The 20,940-nt window shown below is 45.3% G+C and overlaps 1 protein-coding gene across 2 annotated transcripts in view; it reads right to left on the reverse strand.

Moving 5' to 3' along the window:
• LOC106566890 (plexin-A1) overlaps nucleotides 1–20,940 on the reverse strand; it is a 280,529-nt gene that overhangs the window by 204,069 nt on the left and 55,520 nt on the right. For both annotated transcript variants that reach the window (XM_014135443.3, XM_014135442.3), the window contains exon 3: nucleotides 6,141–6,323. In XM_014135443.3, the coding sequence (XP_013990918.1) occupies nucleotides 6,141–6,323 (183 nt within the window). The remainder of the gene's footprint in view (nucleotides 1–6,140; nucleotides 6,324–20,940) is intronic.

Below are 20,940 nucleotides of genomic sequence, written 5' to 3' on the forward strand. Positions count from 1 at the left end.
GTTGTCTGTAGTTTGGAGGGTGACGTCAGGGGGGTAAAGTTGTGTGGGGTTAGTTAGCCCTTCCTGAAGCTACAGCTGTGCATGGCATCAGGTGGGCACTGCCCTCACATAAAGAGGCCACAGCTGCAACAACACGGTCAGGGGCAGGGCACAGACTGTCCCGTACACTGGCATTCTGGCACACACACCAACGTGTGTACAATAGACAACTTGATGTTGGCCAATGGCACCTGACATTGGACATCACTGCAGTATGGAGTCCAGAGAAGTTGTTTGGTGAAAATGTTCTTCCAGCATCTCAACCATCAGCGGCCATCTTGCTTATGAAAATGTCATTATCCAGTACGGCTAACTCATTTCACCATCTAGCTCTGCAATCACACCCAGATCTCTGAAGATTCACCCAGACCTTCTCAAGGACACTTAAGTATTACACAGAACAAAAATATAAACGCAACATGTAAAGTGGTGGTCCCATGTTTCATGAGCTGAAATAAAAGATCCCAGAAATGTTCCATACACACAAAAAGCTTATTTCTCTACAATTTTGAGCACAAATTTGGTTAGATCCCTGTTAGGGAGAATTTCTATTTTGCCAAGATAATCCATCCACCTGTGGCATATCAAGAAGCTGATTAAACAGCATGATAATTACACAGGTGCACCTTGTGCTGGGGACAATAAAAGGCCTGTCTAAAATGTACAGAATTGTCACACAACACAATGCCACAGATGTCTCAAGTTTTGAGGTAGCGTACAATTGGTATGCTGACTGCAGGAATGTCCACCAGAGCTGCTGCCAGAGAACTTAATATTCATTTCTCTACCATAAGCCGCCACCAAAATCGTTTTAGAGAATTTGGCAGTAAGTCCAACCGGCCTCACAACCGCAGACCACGTGTAACCATGTTGTATAAACAATCAAGTTGTAGAAACATCTCAAAGATGATCAATGGAAACAGGATGCACCTGAGCTCAATTTTGAGTCTCATAGCAAAGGGTCTGAATACTTATGTAAATAAGGTATTTCGTTTTTTTATTTTCAATACATTTATAAAAAACCTGTTTTCGCTTTGTCATTATGGGGTATTGTGTGTAGATTAATGAGGATTTTAATCAATTTTAAAATAAGGCTGTAACGTAACAAAATGTGGAAAAGGTGAAAGAGTCTGAATACTTTCCGAATGCACTGTATATAAAGTAATACTCCAACGTCCCAGAGTACTGTAGCTCTACAGCATCCAGAACCCCTACCACACCACCGTGCCCCCCCCCCCCCCCCCCCAGAGTACTGTAGCTCTACAGCATCCAGAACCCCCACCACACCACCGTGCCCCCCCCCCCCCAGAGTACTGTAGCTCTACAGCATCCAGAACCCCTACCACACCACCGTGCCCCCCCCCCCCCCCAGAGTACTGTAGCTCTACAGCATCCAGAACCCCTACCACACCACCATGCCCCCCCCCCCCCCCAGAGTACTGTAGCTCTACAGCATCCAGAACCCCTACCACACCACCGTGCCCCCCCCCCCCCCAGAGTACTGTAGCTCTACAGCCTCCAGAACCCCTACCACACCACCGTGCCCCCCCCCCCCCCCCAGAGTACTGTAGCTCTACAGCATCCAGAACCCCCACCACACCACCATGCCCCCCCCAGAGTACTGTAGCTCTACAGCATCCAGAACCCCTACCACACCACCGTGCCCCTCCCCCCCCAGAGTGAAAACACTTGTAGTCTTCTGATTCAGTTCACCCTGCAAGCACGTTATGAAGGCATGACCATTCTGCTCTTCCCTTGTTGAGTAGATATAGACAGGACTATATATAGAGTTATGTAGATGAGTGGTGATGGTGGAAGAAGAGTGGGGGAGAGAGAAGGACAGTAGAACCATGCTTCACATTCCTACACACACACACACACACACGCATGCACACACACACACAGATACAGAGAGACATGCTATTCCAACAGGGAATTCTCTGGAGGACAGTAGCCGTGGGCAACAAGCCCACCACAGAGGAGTTCAAGGTGACGCGCTACAGAGAACGAGGGAGGAGAGGAGGGAGAGAAAGCTACAGATTTTAATTCTCCAGCCACTTTCACCCCTTGGTGGTAATATCATAGGCAGCTGATATAATAGCCTCTTGAACAGGCTCTCATGCTGTGAGCCAGCCAGTCAAACTAGCCCAGTAGCTACACACTGCCTGGTGCTCATCCTACTGGGAATCAGGGAGAGAAGAGAGAATCAATCTCTTCTCCCAGCTCTATCATCACAACTCCTCTCCTCTCCATCATGTGAAAGTGATATCCTCCCGTCCCTGAAACACCAGATTAACACTGAGACAACGTCTGGCAGCCAGAGTGAACGTTAGTTCAACGCTCCTCACCATTAGTCTCCTAGCTGACATTTACACACGCTGGCGTACAGTCATCACTGGAGCCAATACGCCGACTACATCATCCCCGTTTCCAAATGCTATATCGTTAATTAGGATTTACATGGTCAATTACCTTAGATATCATGTGTCTTCATTAGTCTGGCTTCCCAGTGACAGTAAAGCCCCAGATGCAGGCATGACATTAGCATCGGCGCTACGTCAATAAAGGTCTGGTCACTGGGGAGCCTGTGTCCTGTCTGTCCACGTAGGACGGTCCCTGGCTAACCTTGCTGTGGCTAACCCTCCATTCTTCCCTCTATCTCTCTATCCTGACCCAAGCCAGGTACCTGTGGAGGAGGAGAGCTAGTGTTCACTGCCTAGTGCATATAACCAGTCCAGGAAGGGAGAAGGAAGAGACCTGGCTCCATAATTTATGACTTGTTAATTGGAAGTCTCTGCATGTCTCACTGCCTCAAGATTAGCTGTGCCACTGTGAATGAACAGGGCTTAATCAAATCAAATCAGGCTCAGCCACACGCCCCTCAGCCCGTCGGCACGGTAACAAGGCCAGCGCCCTATGCAGATTGGCCCATCCGTTCGGTACTGACTTGGGTAGGAGGGAGAGGAGGAGAGGCCCAGCAGGTCAACAACACATATGGGATCATCCCACGCATACCTTAGATCTCCCTCTCAGAGAAAATGTTATTTCTTTTTTATTTCCCTTTTGCTCTTTTGTTTTTGGCGGTGGGAATGGTTCAAAGGGCTGAGAGAGGCTATTTAGCAGGAGCTGTGAGGCCTGAGGGGTGCTTCTCAGGTTGTAAATAGAAGTTTTCCAGGTTTTATGGAGATGTGGGTGTTCCTCTCCTGTGTGTGTTTGAAGCAGCTGCAGCAGTTCTGAAGCTGAGGAATCCTATGAAATGGCAGACAGTGACCCAGTGATCCCAGATCTGCTGGCTGATACTACAGAGATGGAGCACCACACTAGCAACACAGTAGGAGCACATTCTACATTCCCCACAAACATTCAGATAGACACACATGCATATGCAAACACTCAAACATGGGTGCCAACAGAGCTTGTGTGTGGAGGCTTTACCCAGGCACACACACATCATCTGGCGTGTGCATACCCCCCCCAGCCCCCCCCCCCCAACAACTAGACTAGCTGCATTTGAACAAGTCCAGCCGCCCACTGCCTCCGCGCCTGCTAAGATTTACGCCTGTGATTATATATTCATATAGATGAATCAATAAGGGCCTTGCAGGGCCATCAACGGGACCACAGGGCGAATTACATCCATAGACTGCTGCTTTCCATTTCATTAGGGCACGGTGCACAGTTTAACTCACGATAAATATAGCAATAAAACAAAACTGCTAGCAACGATCGGGGACCCTCCACACACTCTCCTCTCTCCAGTCTCCAGACAGAAGCAGTGCTCTGCTCCCGCCTCAGATGTACCTGACCGTCAAGCCACCGTCAACACAACAATCACCAGCCAAACAAACAGATCAACAAACAAAACCAAATCAGGTGAAAATGACAATGATGCCGCCGCATGGAATTAGGACTGCCATTTATACACGGACATGGACAGAGAGGAGAGGTGATGTGATGGCACGGTGGTAAGCGGTGAGACTGTGATGAGAGGGTCTCCTGAAGAAGAGGAGGGAGGTCATGGGGGAGAATGGTGATGACTATGCTTCCCTAGCTCCAGCCAGCTCCAGCCAGCCGTCTCTGCTCCTATATCTACAGCCCTGCATGGATCTGTGTGTGAGGACACCACCAGCCTGCGCCCCACCACCCAGCGCTCGGCCTCCACCCAGGAAGAGGTGGTGGAAGAGGGGAAATGGGATTCCGATCATGGGAGGGATATCTTCCTTCTGAGATATGCTGATCCATCCCAGGCCCAGCCTCCACATCCACTGCCAGCATCCTGCCTGCTATCCTGCTGCAGCCAGCAGACGGACCACCAGCAAGCTATCGCTACCTCAGGGGTCAGCACCAAGGACTATGGGACTGGGTTTCAGCCGACTTGGCAAAACAGGAGAGACTCAGTGTGTGCACATGTGTGTGTGTCCTGCACCTAGACTAGCGTGCATGAGTGCCTGAATAATGTTCAGTGTAAATCAGTGTGTTTGCAGGTGTGCATTCTGGTGTGTATGAATATGTGGTTGCATTCCATGTTTCTCTGTTATCCGCCACATAAAATGACCTACAAATAATTGCATACGTTCCAGAAAGATACTGTACAATCTACTCACCCTCAGCTTTCGATAGAGATTCTGACTAAAGCTCTAACCCAAACCCAAGGCCCTTCTTAGACTGTAATCAGTGTTAACAGTCTGGAACCATCTGAGAGCCGTCCCACCTAACCCTGCTCTCCTCCCCTGTTCTCCCCTGATCCCTGTTCTCCCCTGATCCCCTGTTCTCCCCTGCTCTCCCCTCTCCTCCCCTGTTCTTCCCTTCTCCCCTGCTCTCCCCTCTCCTCCCCTGTTCTCCCCTGATCCCCTGTTCTCCCCTGATCTCCCCTGATCCCCTGTTCCTCTGATCTCCCCTGACCCCCTCTCCCCCCCTTCCACTATTCTTCCCTGCTCCCCTGCTCTCCCCTCTCCTCCCCTGTTCTTCCCTGCTCCCCTGCTCTCCCCTCTCCTCCCTGTTCTTCCCTGCTCCCCTGCTCTCCCCTCTCCTCCCCTGTTCTTCCCTGCTCCCCTGCTCTCCCCTCTTCTCCCCTGTTCATCCCTGCTCCCCTGCTCTCCCCTCTCCTCCCCTGTTCTTCCCTGCTCCCCTGCTCTCCCCTCTCCTCCCTGTTCTTCCCTGCTCCCCTGCTCTCCCCTCTCCTCCCCTGTTCTTCCCTGCTCCCCTGCTCTCCCCTCTTCTCCCCTGTTCATCCCTGCTCCCCTGTTCTCCCCTCTCCTCCCCTGTTCTTCCCTGCTCCCCTGCTCTCCCCTCTCCTCCCTGTTCATCCCTGCTCCCCTGCTCTCCCCTCTCCTCCCCTGTTCTTCCCTGCTCCCCTGCTTTCCCCTCTCCTCCCTGTTCTTCCCTGCTCCCCCTGTTCTCCTCTCTCCTCCCCTGTTCTTCCCTGCTCCCCCTGTTCTCCCCTCTCCTCCCCTGTTCTTCCCTGCTCCCCCTGTTCTCCTCTCTCCTCCCCTGTTCTTCCCTGCTCCCCCTGTTCTCCCCTCTCCTCCCCTGTTCTTCCCTGCTCCCCTGCTTTCCCCTCTCCTCCCTGTTCTTCCCTGCTCCCCCTGTTCTCCTCTCTCCTCCCCTGTTCTTCCCTGCTCCCCCTGTTCTCCTCTCTCCTCCCCTGTTCTCCTCTCTCCTCCCCTGTTCTTCCCTGCTCCCCCTGTTCTCCTCTCTCCTCCCCTGTTCTTCCCTGCTCCCCCTGTTCTCCCCTCTCCTCCCCTGTTCTTCCCTGCTCCCCCTGTTCTCCTCTCTCCTCCCCTCTCCTCCCTTTACTTCCACTGTTTCCCTTTCTCCCCTGTTCTTCTCCCCTCTCCTCCCCTGTTCTCTTTTTCTCCTCTGTTCTCCAGAGCTCTGTGAACAGCACCAGGGAAGGCACAGCAATGTCTCACAGCATGACAGCACCGGTGATAGGCAAACCCACTACTCCAGTCATCTCAATCACCCACTCAGCACAGAGGAGTCAGCAATGAGACAGAGCCTTTAGATTCATCCTCATAGCCAGAGGTGAGTAACACACACACACACACACACAACACACACACACACACACACACACACAGAATCCACCATCATCCTACCTTCTTAATGCGTCCACTGCGTGTGCCGGTAAAGGCCACGGTGTGGCCGTGGTATTCGTAGGCCGCCACCGAGGTCATGCCATCGTCCTTGTCCACGAACAGAGGCAGACCCTCGATGGTGCTGGTTCCTCCCAGGGGCTGGTTGAAGTCCTGCCCACAGAAGTTATCATCTATCTGGAGCGGCTGCGAGAAAGAGAGAGAGAGATATTTATGTTGATTTATTTTCCTTTTTTTACTTGTACATCATTACAACACTGTATATAGACATAATATGACATTTGAAATGTCTTTATTCTTTTGGAACTTTTGTAAGCGTAATACTTACTGTTCATTTGTGTAGTTAATTTCACTTTTGTTAATTATCTATTTCACTTGCTTTGGCAATGTAAACACATGTTTCCCATGCAAATAAAGCCCCTCAAAATGAAAAATAGAAATTGAGAGAGAGAGAGAGAGAGAGAGAGAGAGAGAGAGAGAGAGAGAGAGAGAGAGAGAGAGAGAGACCACTGTGACTGACCCAAAGTTAAGGAAATCTATGACTATCTACAGACTCAGTAAGCTTAGCCTTGCTATTGAGAAAGGCCGCCATAGGCAGACCTGGCTCTCAAGAGAAGACAGGCTATGTGTACACTGCCCACAAAATGAGTTGGAAACTGAGCTGCACTTCCTAAACCTCCTGCCAAATGTATGACCATATTAGAGACACATATTTCCCTCAGATTACACAGACCCACAAAGAATTTGAAAACAAACCAAATTTAGAAAAACTCCCATAACTATTGAACTACCACAGTGTGCCATCACAGCAGCAAGATGTGTGACCTGTTGCCACAAGAAAAGGGCAACCAGTGAAGAACAAACACCATTATAAATACAACCTATGTTTATTTATTTTCCCTTTTGTACTTTAACTATTTGAGAGAGAGATAGCAGCATACACATAACAGCACCAGACAGCACACACACTCCCACTGGGCAAAAAAACATTTAACCTAAATCCAATGACATTTGGGGCCATTTTTCTTGATTTCACTCAACCAAATGTAAATCAAACTACATGTTGAAGTGACATCTGTTCTCAGTGGGCTGTCACTGTGGGCTGTCACTGTGGGCTGTCACTGTGTGATAGGCGTGTGTGTAACAGCTCCCAGGAGGTATCTTTCATACGCACTGACATATGTAACCAGAAGATAATCACTAGCACCTGGATTAGTGACCTCTAACACATCACACATCACTAATTAACTGGTGCCAGGATCCCCTCGTCTATTTCCAGACATATCGCTTCCATAGTAGACAATCAATCACAGACAACACACACACTCCGCCAGCCGCTAAGCTCTCTGGGAAGGAAGGAGATGTGCATGTGTTATGAGCTGATGTGACCAGAATGGGGGATGGAACGAAGGAAGGCCGCTAGGTGAATTCTTAAGTCGTCTTGTGTTTAAAGACATAAAGTACCCAACATGCACATTGGTGGATGGAACAGATCTTAATGTCCACACAACACAATGTAGAGACTGATGTACAAATGTAAGTGGGTTGTACAGATAGAATAATTATACGGAGTTTGTGAGAGAAGTCTATTAGGTATACTGTAGTTCAGACCAGTACTAGTCTATTAGGTATACTGTAGTTCAGACCAGTACTATTCTATTAGGTATACTGTAGTTCAGACCAGTACTAGTCTATTAGGTATACTGTAGTTCAGACCAGTACTATTCTATTAGGTATACTGTAGTTCAGACCAGTACTATTCTATTAGGTATACTGTAGTTCAGACCAGTACTAGTCTATTAGGTATACTGTAGTTCAGACCAGTACTAGTCTATTAGGTATACTGTAGTTCAGACCAGTACTATTCTATTAGGTATACTGTAGTTCAGACCAGTACTAGTCTATTAGGTATACTGTAGTTCAGACCAGTACTATTCTATTAGGTATACTGTAGTTCAGACCAGTACTATTCTATTAGGTATACTGTAGTTCAGACCAGTACTAGTCTATTAGGTATACTGTAGTTCAGACCAGTACTAGTCTATTAGGTATACTGTAGTTCAGACCAGTACTTGGGAAAAATGGTACCAGGTTAAGGGCATTACAATGGCTTTCATTGAGTCCTGATTTACCCCCCCTTCTCATCCTGGACACCAGACGGGACTCATTAGTAGAGACAAGAGCGCTGGCGAACACCGCGTCCCCCACACTACTGCCAGCTGACGCCCCTCATATTTCACCCAGCGAGGGGTGCCAGCTCGGCCAAGTCCCAGCCAGGCCCAGCCGTGTACAGCAGAGGTCTTCTGAAAGGACAATGCAGGAGACCATGTCCTTCTCTGACCCCCCACCATGGAGTTGGGTCTGGAAATAGAGCAGTGGGGGGGGGGGGGGGGGGTAGAATTAAACACAGGACATCTGGGGCCAGATAATTACAGGCTGCTTCCAGACTGTGTGTGAATTAAATGGGTCTATATGGTGCAGTGTCCAGTAGGTTAAGGCTCCCTCCTGCCATCTGAGACTACTGTAATCAGCAAGCAGCAAGGTACATACATACCACTTCCAGATGCCTGCTGAAACATCCCTACTGTGTCTAAGTCATATATAACTAGAAATTCTGATTACTAATCAGTAGCTTCAAATCAAAATAAAATGAAATTGTATTGGTCACATACACATGGTTAGCAGATCTTAATGCGGGTGTAGTGAAATGCTTGTGCTTCTAGTTCCGACAGTGCAGTAATATCTAACAAGTAATCTAACAATTCCCCAACAACTACCTTATACACACAAATCTAAAGGGGTGAATGAGAATATTTACATATAATATATGGATGAGCGATGGCTGAGCGGCATAGGCAAGGTGCAGTAGATAGTCTAAAATACAGTATATACGTGATATGAGTAATGTAAGATATGTAAACATTATTAAAGTGCCATTATTTCGAGTGGCATTGTATAAAGTGACTAGTGATCCATTACTATGCCCACCTCAGCAATGTCAGCTAGATAACTTCATGGATGTGATGGAGGCATGCACTGCCAGGCCAGGATGTCTAGGTCAAGGCTGGCCTGAGTAGAGAGAGAGAGTTAGAGAGAGAGAGCAGGAATCTGGCAGGGCTGTGAGTTCCCCATGGGTGCCTACGACCTCCCCTTGCCCCCTCCTTTGGGCCCCTGCACTGGGAGTGAGATGGATCCGGGAGAGCAACCGGCCGATCCTCCAATCGCAATCAGCGGAAACAGCGTGGCAGCAACCCAGAGCCAGAGGTTCAGACTGGCAATGAAGCATGGCAATCTGAACTCCCTTAGCTCTGCCTCTCTGGCTCACTCTCACTCTGCTTCCCTCTACTGTTTGTTTGTTTGTTTTTCGCTTTGTCCGTCCCTCACTCAAATTACACTCCCCTGTGGATGGGAAAGGGATGAATGGAAAAATGTAGTCTGTTTGGTGACAGAGAGCGAGAGGGAGTTTTAAATGGAAAATGATCCCACTCACTTAGAGAGTTGGTAGAATGACTTTTAAATGGAAAACGATCCCACTCACTTAGAGAGTTGGTAGAATGACTTTTAAATGGAAAACGATCCCACTCACTTAGAGAGTTGGTAGAATTACTTTTAAATGGAAAACGATTCCACTCTCAGAGAGTTGGTAGAATGACTTTTAAATGGAAAACGATCCCACTCACTTAGAGAGTTGGTAGAATGACTTTTAAATGGAAAACGATCCCACTCACTTAGAGAGTTGGTAGAATTACTTTTAAATGGAAAACGATTCCACTCTCAGAGAGCTGGTAGAATGACTTTTAAATGGAAAACGATCCCACTCACTTAGAGAGTTGGTAGAATGACTTTTAAATGGAAAACGATCCCACTCACTTAGAGAGTTGGTAGAATTACTTTTAAATGGAAAACGATCCCACTCACTTAGAGAGTTGGTAGAATGACTTTTAAATGGAAAACGATCCCACTCACTTAGAGAGTTGGTAGAATTACTTTTAAATGGAAAACGATTCCACTCTCAGAGAGCTGGTAGAATGACTTTTAAATGGAAAACGATCCCACTCACTTAGAGAGTTGGTAGAATGACTTTTAAATGGAAAACGATCCCACTCACTTAGAGAGTTGGTAGAATGACTTTTAAATGGAAAACGATCCCACTCACTTAGAGAGTTGGTAGAATGACTTTTAAATGGAAAACGATCCCACTCACTTAGAGAGTTGGTAGAATGACTTTTAAATGGAAAACGATCCCACTCACTTAGAGAGTTGGTAGAATGACTTTTAAATGGAAAACGATCCCACTCACTTAGAAAGTTGGTAGAATGACTTTTAAATGGAAAACGATCCCACTCACTTAGAGAGTTGGTAGAATGACTTTTAAATGGAAAACGATCCCACTCACTTAGAGAGTTGGTAGAATGACTTTTAAATGGAAAACGATCCCACTCACTTAGAGAGTTGGTAGAATGACTTTTAAATGGAAAACGATCCCACTCACTTAGAGAGTTGGTAGAATTACTTTTAAATGGAAAACGATTCCACTCTCAGAGAGTTGGTAGAATGACTTTTAAATGGAAAACGATCCCACTCACTTAGAGAGTTGGTAGAATGACTTTTAAATGGAAAACGATCCCACTCACTTAGAGAGTTGGTAGAATGACTTTTAAATGGAAAACGATCCCACTCACTTAGAGAGTTGGTAGAATGACTTTTAAATGGAAAACGATCCCACTCACTTAGAGAGTTGGTAGAATGACTTTTAAATGGAAAACGATCCCACTCACTTAGAGAGTTGGTAGAATGACTTTTAAATGGAAAACGATCCCACTCACTTAGAGAGTTGGTAGAATTACTTTTAAATGGAAAACGATCCCACTCACTTAGAGAGTTGGTAGAATGACTTTTAAATGGAAAACGATCCCACTCACTTAGAGAGTTGGTAGAATGACTTTTAAATGGAAAACGATCCCACTCACTTAGAGAGTTGGTAGAATTACTTTTAAATGGAAAACGATCCCACTCACTTAGAGAGTTGGTAGAATTACTTTTAAATGGAAAACGATCCCACTCACTTAGAGAGTTGGTAGAATGACTTTTAAATGGAAAACGATCCCACTCACTTAGAGAGTTGGTAGAATGACTTTTAAATGGAAAACGATCCCACTCACTTAGAGAGTTGGTAGAAAGACTTTTAAATGGAAAACGATCCCACTCACTTAGAGAGTTGGTAGAATGACTTTTAAATGGAAAACGATCCCACTCACTTAGAGAGTTGGTAGAATGACTTTTAAATGGAAAACGATCCCACTCACTTAGAGAGTTGGTAGAATGACTTTTAAATGGAAAACGATCCCACTCACTTAGAGAGTTGGTAGAATGACTTTTAAATGGAAAACGATCCCACTCACTTAGAGAGTTGGTAGAATTACTTTTAAATGGAAAACGATCCCACTCACTTAGAGAGTTGGTAGAATGACTTTTAAATGGAAAACGATCCCACTCACTTAGAGAGTTGGTAGAATGACTTTTAAATGGAAAACGATCCCACTCACTTAGAGAGTTGGTAGAATGACTTTTAAATGGAAAACGATCCCACTCACTTAGAGAGTTGGTAGAATGACTTTTAAATGGAAAACGATCCCACTCACTTAGAGAGTTGGTAGAATGACTTTTAAATGGAAAACGATCCCACTCACTTAGAGAGTTGGTAGAATTACTTTTAAATGGAAAACGATTCCACTCTCAGAGAGTTGGTAGAATGACTTTTAAATGGAAAACGATCCCACTCACTTAGAGAGTTGGTAGAATGACTTTTAAATGGAAAACGATCCCACTCACTTAGAGAGTTGGTAGAATTACTTTTAAATGGAAAACGATTCCACTCTCAGAGAGCTGGTAGAATGACTTTTAAATGGAAAACGATCCCACTCACTTAGAGAGTTGGTAGAATGACTTTTAAATGGAAAACGATCCCACTCACTTAGAGAGTTGGTAGAATTACTTTTAAATGGAAAACGATCCCACTCACTTAGAGAGTTGGTAGAATGACTTTTAAATGGAAAACGATCCCACTCACTTAGAGAGTTGGTAGAATTACTTTTAAATGGAAAACGATTCCACTCTCAGAGAGCTGGTAGAATGACTTTTAAATGGAAAACGATCCCACTCACTTAGAGAGTTGGTAGAATGACTTTTAAATGGAAAACGATCCCACTCACTTAGAGAGTTGGTAGAATGACTTTTAAATGGAAAACGATCCCACTCACTTAGAGAGTTGGTAGAATGACTTTTAAATGGAAAACGATCCCACTCACTTAGAGAGTTGGTAGAATGACTTTTAAATGGAAAACGATCCCACTCACTTAGAGAGTTGGTAGAATGACTTTTAAATGGAAAACGATCCCACTCACTTAGAAAGTTGGTAGAATGACTTTTAAATGGAAAACGATCCCACTCACTTAGAGAGTTGGTAGAATGACTTTTAAATGGAAAACGATCCCACTCACTTAGAGAGTTGGTAGAATGACTTTTAAATGGAAAACGATCCCACTCACTTAGAGAGTTGGTAGAATGACTTTTAAATGGAAAACGATCCCACTCACTTAGAGAGTTGGTAGAATTACTTTTAAATGGAAAACGATTCCACTCTCAGAGAGTTGGTAGAATGACTTTTAAATGGAAAACGATCCCACTCACTTAGAGAGTTGGTAGAATGACTTTTAAATGGAAAACGATCCCACTCACTTAGAGAGTTGGTAGAATGACTTTTAAATGGAAAACGATCCCACTCACTTAGAAAGTTGGTAGAATGACTTTTAAATGGAAAACGATCCCACTCACTTAGAGAGTTGGTAGAATGACTTTTAAATGGAAAACGATCCCACTCACTTAGAGAGTTGGTAGAATGACTTTTAAATGGAAAACGATCCCACTCACTTAGAGAGTTGGTAGAATTACTTTTAAATGGAAAACGATCCCACTCACTTAGAGAGTTGGTAGAATGACTTTTAAATGGAAAACGATCCCACTCACTTAGAGAGTTGGTAGAATGACTTTTAAATGGAAAACGATCCCACTCACTTAGAGAGTTGGTAGAATTACTTTTAAATGGAAAACGATCCCACTCACTTAGAGAGTTGGTAGAATTACTTTTAAATGGAAAACGATCCCACTCACTTAGAGAGTTGGTAGAATGACTTTTAAATGGAAAACGATCCCACTCACTTAGAGAGTTGGTAGAATGACTTTTAAATGGAAAACGATCCCACTCACTTAGAGAGTTGGTAGAAAGACTTTTAAATGGAAAACGATCCCACTCACTTAGAGAGTTGGTAGAATGACTTTTAAATGGAAAACGATCCCACTCACTTAGAGAGTTGGTAGAATGACTTTTAAATGGAAAACGATCCCACCCACTTAGAGAGTTGGTAGAATGACTTTTAAATGGAAAACGATCCCACTCACTTAGAGAGTTGGTAGAATGACTTTTAAATGGAAAACGATCCCACTCACTTAGAGAGTTGGTAGAATGACTTTTAAATGGAAAACGATCCCACTCACTTAGAGAGTTGGTAGAATGACTTTTAAATGGAAAACGATCCCACTCACTTAGAGAGTTGGTAGAATGACTTTTAAATGGAAAACGATCCCACTCACTTAGAGAGTTGGTAGAATGACTTATAAATGGAAAACGATCCCACTCACTTAGAGAGTTGGTAGAATGACTTTTAAATGGAAAACGATCCCACTCACTTAGAGAGTTGGTAGAATGACTTTTAAATGGAAAACGATCCCACCCACTTAGAGAGTTGGTAGAAGGCATGTTCTTAATAATGCAATGCCAAGACGATGGATTTGAACAAGTCAAGGAAAAAAGTCATTCAACTATGAAAGTGCATGGATAAAAGACAATCCAAGACATGAAAATATAATAAAACTGTTATTGCAGCAATTATGACGGTGCTTTATAAATGTAACATTTATTTAACTAGGCAAGTCAGTTAAGAACAAATTCTTATTTACAATGACAGCCTACCTGGGAACAGTGTGTTAACTGCCTTGTTCAGGGGCAGAACGACAGATTTGAACCTTGTCAGCTTTCGGTTACTGACCCCACACTCTAACCACTAGGCTACCTGCCGCCTCTTAAAATAAATAAAGGACTGCTGTTACATATTTGATTACAGGACAGTACAGTATACTGGTTCTAGCCGGTGAGAGTGTGTGGGTCATATCCTGCTCTGTTCAGACAGCCTTGTCCCTTGAAGCCCGGATTGCCCAGACCTTGTACACAGCTGTAATCCACAGCCTTATCTCTACACCATCTGATTGATCCTACAGAGCAGACAGACCACCTCCTACCTCTCTCACTCCACTCCATCTCTATCTCTCCTTCCCTCCTTCCGTATCTGCCTATCTATCCATCTGTCTACCAGTCCGCTGGAACTCTCTGGGTCAATCAATAGAGACAGCACGACTTGACAAAAGAGAATGTCCGAGAGCTGTACTGCACATGTCCTTAAGGGTTAACCTGTCTGCCATGAGGAAAGAGGGACGTGATATAGTGGAGGCCCCACAGAGACCAGGCTTTGACAACACAAAGTGTCTCCATCCCATGTGCTGGGAGAATACTGCCTTCCCTGAGACCAGACTGATGCTTCCAAGACTTACTGCAGGGGATAGGGTATACATATAAAGATAAATGTTGCAGATTGTGTGTGTGTGTGTGTGTGTGTGTGTGTGTGTGTGTGTGTGTGTGTGTGTGTGTGTGTGTGTGTGTGTGTGTGTGTGTGTGTGTGTGTGTGTGTGTGTGTGTGTGTGTGTGTGTGTGTGTGTGTGTGTGTGTGTGTGTGTGTCGTGCGTGCGTGTGTGCGTGTGTGTGTGTGTGTGTGTGTGTGTGCTTGTGTGCGTGCTAGCATGTGTGTGTCCATTCTTGCGTGCGTGTGTGTATATGTGTGTGTGTACGTGTAGCAAAAGGAGATGAAATGTTACAACCAAAGCTGTATACACAAAATGCTTAGAGAACCAGAATACACAGACATTGGAAGCAGCACATTTCTGACCAGCTGCCAAGTTCTTGTTTTGATTTGTTGCATTGGATACAGCATGGTAATGCTGCTTGCCCTTTGTGGCTTTCTAATTGGCTCTTAATGGCACTCGGTCAAATGTAAGCGAGGAGGGATTGTGATGCTGTTGAGCCCTGCTATTTCCGGCTAGGAGAAAGAGAGAGGCAGAGACACAGTGACATTATAAGCTGAGCCACAAATCACCCAGGGCTCTTCTATAGCAAACACACCCCATCCCCCTCTAGCACTAATCTGTCTGTCTGTCTGTCACCACGGGCCTGTCAGTTCACCTGCATGCAGTGTCTGTTACAGCCATGCTGGGTGGTTGGGGGGGACGATGAAAAGTGTGTGGGTAAATGCAGCTGAATACATCACAGTGCAGTACACACTCATCCCAAATGGCTGTGGATTACAATCGCTTTCGCAACAGTGCCAAAGCTGAAGACTCATGAGGCAAGACATCCACACGGTACACTAAATATTCATAGACCCGTACAGTAGGACATGTTTCTGTGTGACTGCATGAGAGCATGTGGGCATGCAGGTGATAGTAGGTGTGTGAATGTGTGTGTTTACGACTGATTTGGGAGTTTTTCTCCTCCCTGTCTGGTTTGCGTGCTAACAGTGTCGTTTCGGATGGGTCCTGTGAGTCACACGACATGTGCTCTGAGGCGTTCCTCCCAGATGCCTGTCTGATTTATCAGTCTCACTCTCCCTATCCCTCTCCCCCTCTCTCTCTCTCTCTCTCTGTCTCCCTCTCTCTCTCTTTATCTCTCTCTCTCTTTATCTCTCTCTCTCTTTATCTCTCTCTCTCTCCGCTTCCACCTTTTACAGTATTACCTCCAACAATATCCTGTCTCTCTCCATGTGACCTTAGCCCAAAATAACACCCTGTCATTATTCCTGTGCTCTGTAATCTCCCTCCTGCATGGAGCTCTCTCTATCATTGAGTTGTAGGGGGCCAGGGGGGAGCATCGGGAGCTAATAAACAGGTGACAGGCTCCTGAGGGACTGACTGATATCAACAGAATGGCAGTGGAGGGTTGAGGAGGGGGAAAGGGGGATGAATCTGGCATGACATTCATGGAAGGATGTTTTTCAACACAGTGACTCCAGACATGTGGACCGGAAGATGAGGTGTCCTTCCAATCCCAACTCGATGTCCTCTATCTATCCTGGCCTTGCTTACCTCTTCCTAAACTACATCTAACAGGTCCACACCAATAAACGCTTATTTCTGAACACTCCAATCCCTCTCTTCCCACACTGTAGAAGTGCCTTTGATACCTGTATCCTCTCATTAGATGGGATCTATTAATACAGACCATGACATATCATTATCTGATACCGCCAGCAGACCAGACACAGAAAAAGCAGTGTACATGAAGCTGCCAGCAGTGTGTGTGTGTGTGTGTGTGTGTGTACTCTGTTCTGCCAGCTAGTATATTAACGGGCAGTGTGTCAAGGCTGTAGAGCGGTGCGGCAGTGAGGCAGGGCCAGGCTGTGAGACAGATGTTTAGATTCCCTCTCTCCTGACCCCTCACACCACAGCTACATTCCCCAGCCCTCCACAGCTTTCCCCAGACCCTCCCCAGCCCTCCTCTCCCCAGTACAGTACAGAGGCCTATTATGAGGCTGCGCATGACCCGCGCACAGCCTGACACACTGGGCTACAGACAGACATCTGGCACTGACCACAGACCTATAGAAGTCTACACACATACACACACACAAACACACACACACACATATGCTGTAGCTACACAGACAACACACATATACACTTACAATGGATTGCAGTAATTCTTTTACTGTTCTCAAACCTCATTTTCTCATGAGTGTAAAAGTGTTCATGTCATCTCACAGTAACTTACTGTATACAGGGTAAAGGCTGTTCTGTTCAACATGATAGCATCTGTTGTTTAGTGCTCTTCGGATGAGGATAACTTTTTTGTTGTTGAGAGAACACAATAGTATCCCTGCACTATTACAAATCATAGGAACATTCTACATGCCAAGACATTAAGTGTTCCAATTGAACCAGATCGCTCTCTTCTCTTTTCCTCCTCCAGTTGGATTGGAAGCAGCTGTGCTCTCTCTCTCTCTCTCCCCTAATGTGCCGAGTAGGAAACACAATTTAGGTCAATTTTTGAACATTACCGATCCAGTTATGTGGTGCTACTTTCCACTCTTCCCCTCACCTCTATGTGTGTATGTCTATGTCTGTGTGTGTGTGTGTGTGTGTGTGTGTGTGTGTGTGTGTGTGTGTGTGTGTGTGTGTGTGTGTGTGTGCGTGCGTGCGTGCGTGCTGTGTGTGTGTGTGTGTGTGTGTGTGTGTGTGTGTGTGTGTGTGTGTGTGTGTGTGTGTGTGCAAGTTTTTGGTTTAACTTCGGACAAGTGGGGACAATTCGCCAGTCCCCACAAGGAAAAAGGCTATTTTAGGCTTAGGGGTTAGGTTTAGGGTTAACAATTAGGGTTAGGGGTTAGGTTTAGGGTTAACAATTAGGGTTAGGGGTTAGGTTTAGGGTCAGGGTTAAGGTTAGGTTAAAGGTTAGGGTTAGGAGTTAGGTTTAGGGTCAGGGTTAAGGTTAGGTTAAAGGTTAGGGTTAGGGGTTAGGGTCAGGGTTAAGGTTAGGTTAAAGGTTAGGGTTAGTAGTTAGGATAAAGGTTAGGGTTAGGAGTTATGTTAAAGGTTAGGGTTAGGAGTTAGGTTTAGGGTCAGTGTTAAGGTTAGGTTAAAGGTTAGATTTAGGGTCAGGGTTAAGGTTAGGTTAAGGGTTAGGAGTTAGGGAAAATAGGATTTTGAATGGGAATCAATTGTTTGGTCACCACAAGGATAGTAAAGCAAATGTGTGTGTGTGTTGTTTTGATACAGTTTCTGTAAGGGCTCAGGGGTATGTTATGCTGTTATGTGTCCCAGGGCCTCGGTGGAAGGCAACATGTGACTGTTCCCTACAGATTCTGCTCCTAACACACCTCTCGCTAGCAACAGGGTCTCGTAAACAAAAATGAAAGGTCACACTGCCTAAAGCTTGGTTGCCACCTTGGGTAGATGTGTTTTTTACACCTGGATGTCTAGAGAGGATGGTTAATTCACAGCAGAAGGAACTGTGGCATTGTGTTCTAGCCTTGTGGGCTCCATGTTGGGGCCTGTATTGTGATTGAATTATTGTTTCTTCTGAGTGTGTGACCTATCCAGCTCCATTTCCTCTTCTTGAGTTGATCTTCTATTGGTTCTTGTTTAGTAGTTTCCCACAACTTGATGTTACTGATGGTATCTGGCCAGAGGACTCCCTGAAGGCGTCCGAGGCAGTAGTTTCGGAATGTCTGTAGTTTGTTCAGTTTTTTAATAGTGGTTCTCCATGTTTCACATCCGCACAGAAGGATTCATTTTACATTTGTGTTTAAGATTTTCAGTTTTGTTTTAAGTGCAATGTTTTTGGTTTTCCAGATCTTCTTCAGGGTGTTACATGTTGCTCTTGCATTGACATCTTCATCCATCCTTCCATCCACAGTTAAGACACTTCCTAGGTTAGTGAGCCTGGTTACCTCCTCTAGTTGGTTGTTTCCATGGTTATTGGTGTGTTGATTTTACGGTTGATCCGCATGATTTGGGTTTTTGATGGGGTTGATCTTGAGTCTGAGCGTAGCTGCTGTCGTTTCCAGCGTATGGAATAGGTCCTGCATCTGCTGGTGAGCGTGGGCTTTTAGTGCCAAATCATCAGAAAAGTCTTCCAGCTGTTCTGTCAGGCTCCACAGGATTCTGGTTTGATTATTGTTGGGTGTTTGTTGTATGATCCAGGCGATACATTGGAGGAAGAGAAAGGGTGAGAGAAAGCAGCCCTGCCGCATCCCGGTAAGGACTTCAAACTTTTCTGATGAACTTCCATCGTGGAGGACTTGGCACTGCATTCCTTGGTAGGTGTGCTTGATTATATTGATGAATTTGGGTGGGATTCCATAACGTGCCGTAAGTCTCCACATCATCTCTCAATCTATACTATCAAACGCCAATGAAATTGACGCAGACAGGAGAGTTCCAATCAATGGAATAATCCTCAAAAAGGCTGGCAATTTGGTCTACGCAAGGTCTTCCATTCCTGAAACCAGCCTGGTTTTCCCTCAGTTTTTCATCCACCGCCTTCCGTTGTCTCTCTAGGAGAATGTGGTTGAACACCTAGGAGAATGTGGTTGAAAACAAACATCATGTTTTCATGTAATACAGCACAGTTAGTTGATGCTTTTAACCATGTTGGCCAAGCAAATGCTTTGGATTACAATCGGTATAATCTAAAATAAACCCGCCCAGCCAACTCTAATCCAATGACTAAAGCCCTCCCTGGACTGAGTTTGGGACCGTTACACAGCATAGCTGGGCTCTCAGTGCTGCATGGTGACAGAGGAGGTCACACACGCAAATACACACCCACACATAGTTCTTGTCATCTCTGTTGACGTTTTCAAACAGTGCCGTGGCTTAATGAGTTCTGAAAAGTCTCCGTTTGTGTCTGTCTCTCTCTCCACGCTGAGGAGAGGGAGTTCATTAGACTCCATTCATCATGGCAGCAGAAAGTCCTCCACATCACATAATGCCCCTCACCCAGCGCCTGCCAACTCCCAACTCCCAACGCCATGACAACAGAGGAATCAGGAGAGCCCTTTTTCACTCAGGGTGAAGGACTAGGGTGAAGCCTCTAGTAAACAAGAGGAGCTACTGCTACTGCTACTTTCCCCATACATGAGAGTAGGCTAGATGAGGCTGAGGCTATAGAGCTGGGAGCTACTGCTACTGCTACTCTCCATGTATGAGGCTAGATGAGGCTGAGGCTATAGAGCTGGGAACTACTGCTACCCTCCATGTATGAGACTAGATCAGGCTGAGGCTATAGAGCTGGGAACTACTGCTACCCTCCATGTATGAGACTAGATGAGGCTGAGGCTATAGAGCTGAGAGTCACATGCTAACAGAGCAACACTGTTTGCTGCTAGAGCAGGGAGTTACTTCTACTGCCTACAACGTAGAGAGCAGCTCAGACTGAGGTTGTGTCCTAAATGGCATCCTATTCCCTATTTAGTACACTACCTTTTAACAGGGTAATAAGAATCTGGTCAAAGTAGTACACTATAGGGTATAGGGTGCCATTTAGAACGCAATCTGAGACTTCATGCTAACAGAGACAGAGAGGATGGTGGTCAGTTCCCTCTAAACCCCAAATAACAAACGGTGTATTATACTGGAGAGAATAATGACTGTGAGACTGCCACAGTAGAGACTGGGGAAGGCTTGGCCAAATCTTTTTTTTTTAACAAATACTGTTTGCATAACCATCTTGGAACAGAGTTGTTGCATTTCACATTAACATCAGCCAGGAACAACAATTTGTTTCCATAAGCAAAGCAACATACTTGAATGTTTGAGCCGTGCTAGGGTTGTGAGGCTGCCAGTGAGGATATCCAACTGACTCCAACATGTGTCCAGGAATCTAAAACTGGAAACTCTGGCCTGCACATTAGGGGTTTTTCCCTTTTCTCCTGGGTAACCCGGTATTTCCCAACAAAACCAGAAGTGTCATAACTAAAACATTATAAAACACATAAATATGTCTAGATTTGATTAGAGCTTTGATCAGCATGAAAACTCTAGCCTGATGCTACCTGAGCCTGATGAGCCCTACATTAAAGACATTTTATGAGACCTACATTAAAGACATTTAATGAGACCTACATTAAAGACATTTTATGAG

The sequence above is a fragment of the Salmo salar genome, chromosome 13, assembly GCF_965601325.2.
Source record: "Salmo salar chromosome 13, fSalSal1, whole genome shotgun sequence".
Taxonomy (NCBI): domain Eukaryota; kingdom Metazoa; phylum Chordata; class Actinopteri; order Salmoniformes; family Salmonidae; genus Salmo; species Salmo salar.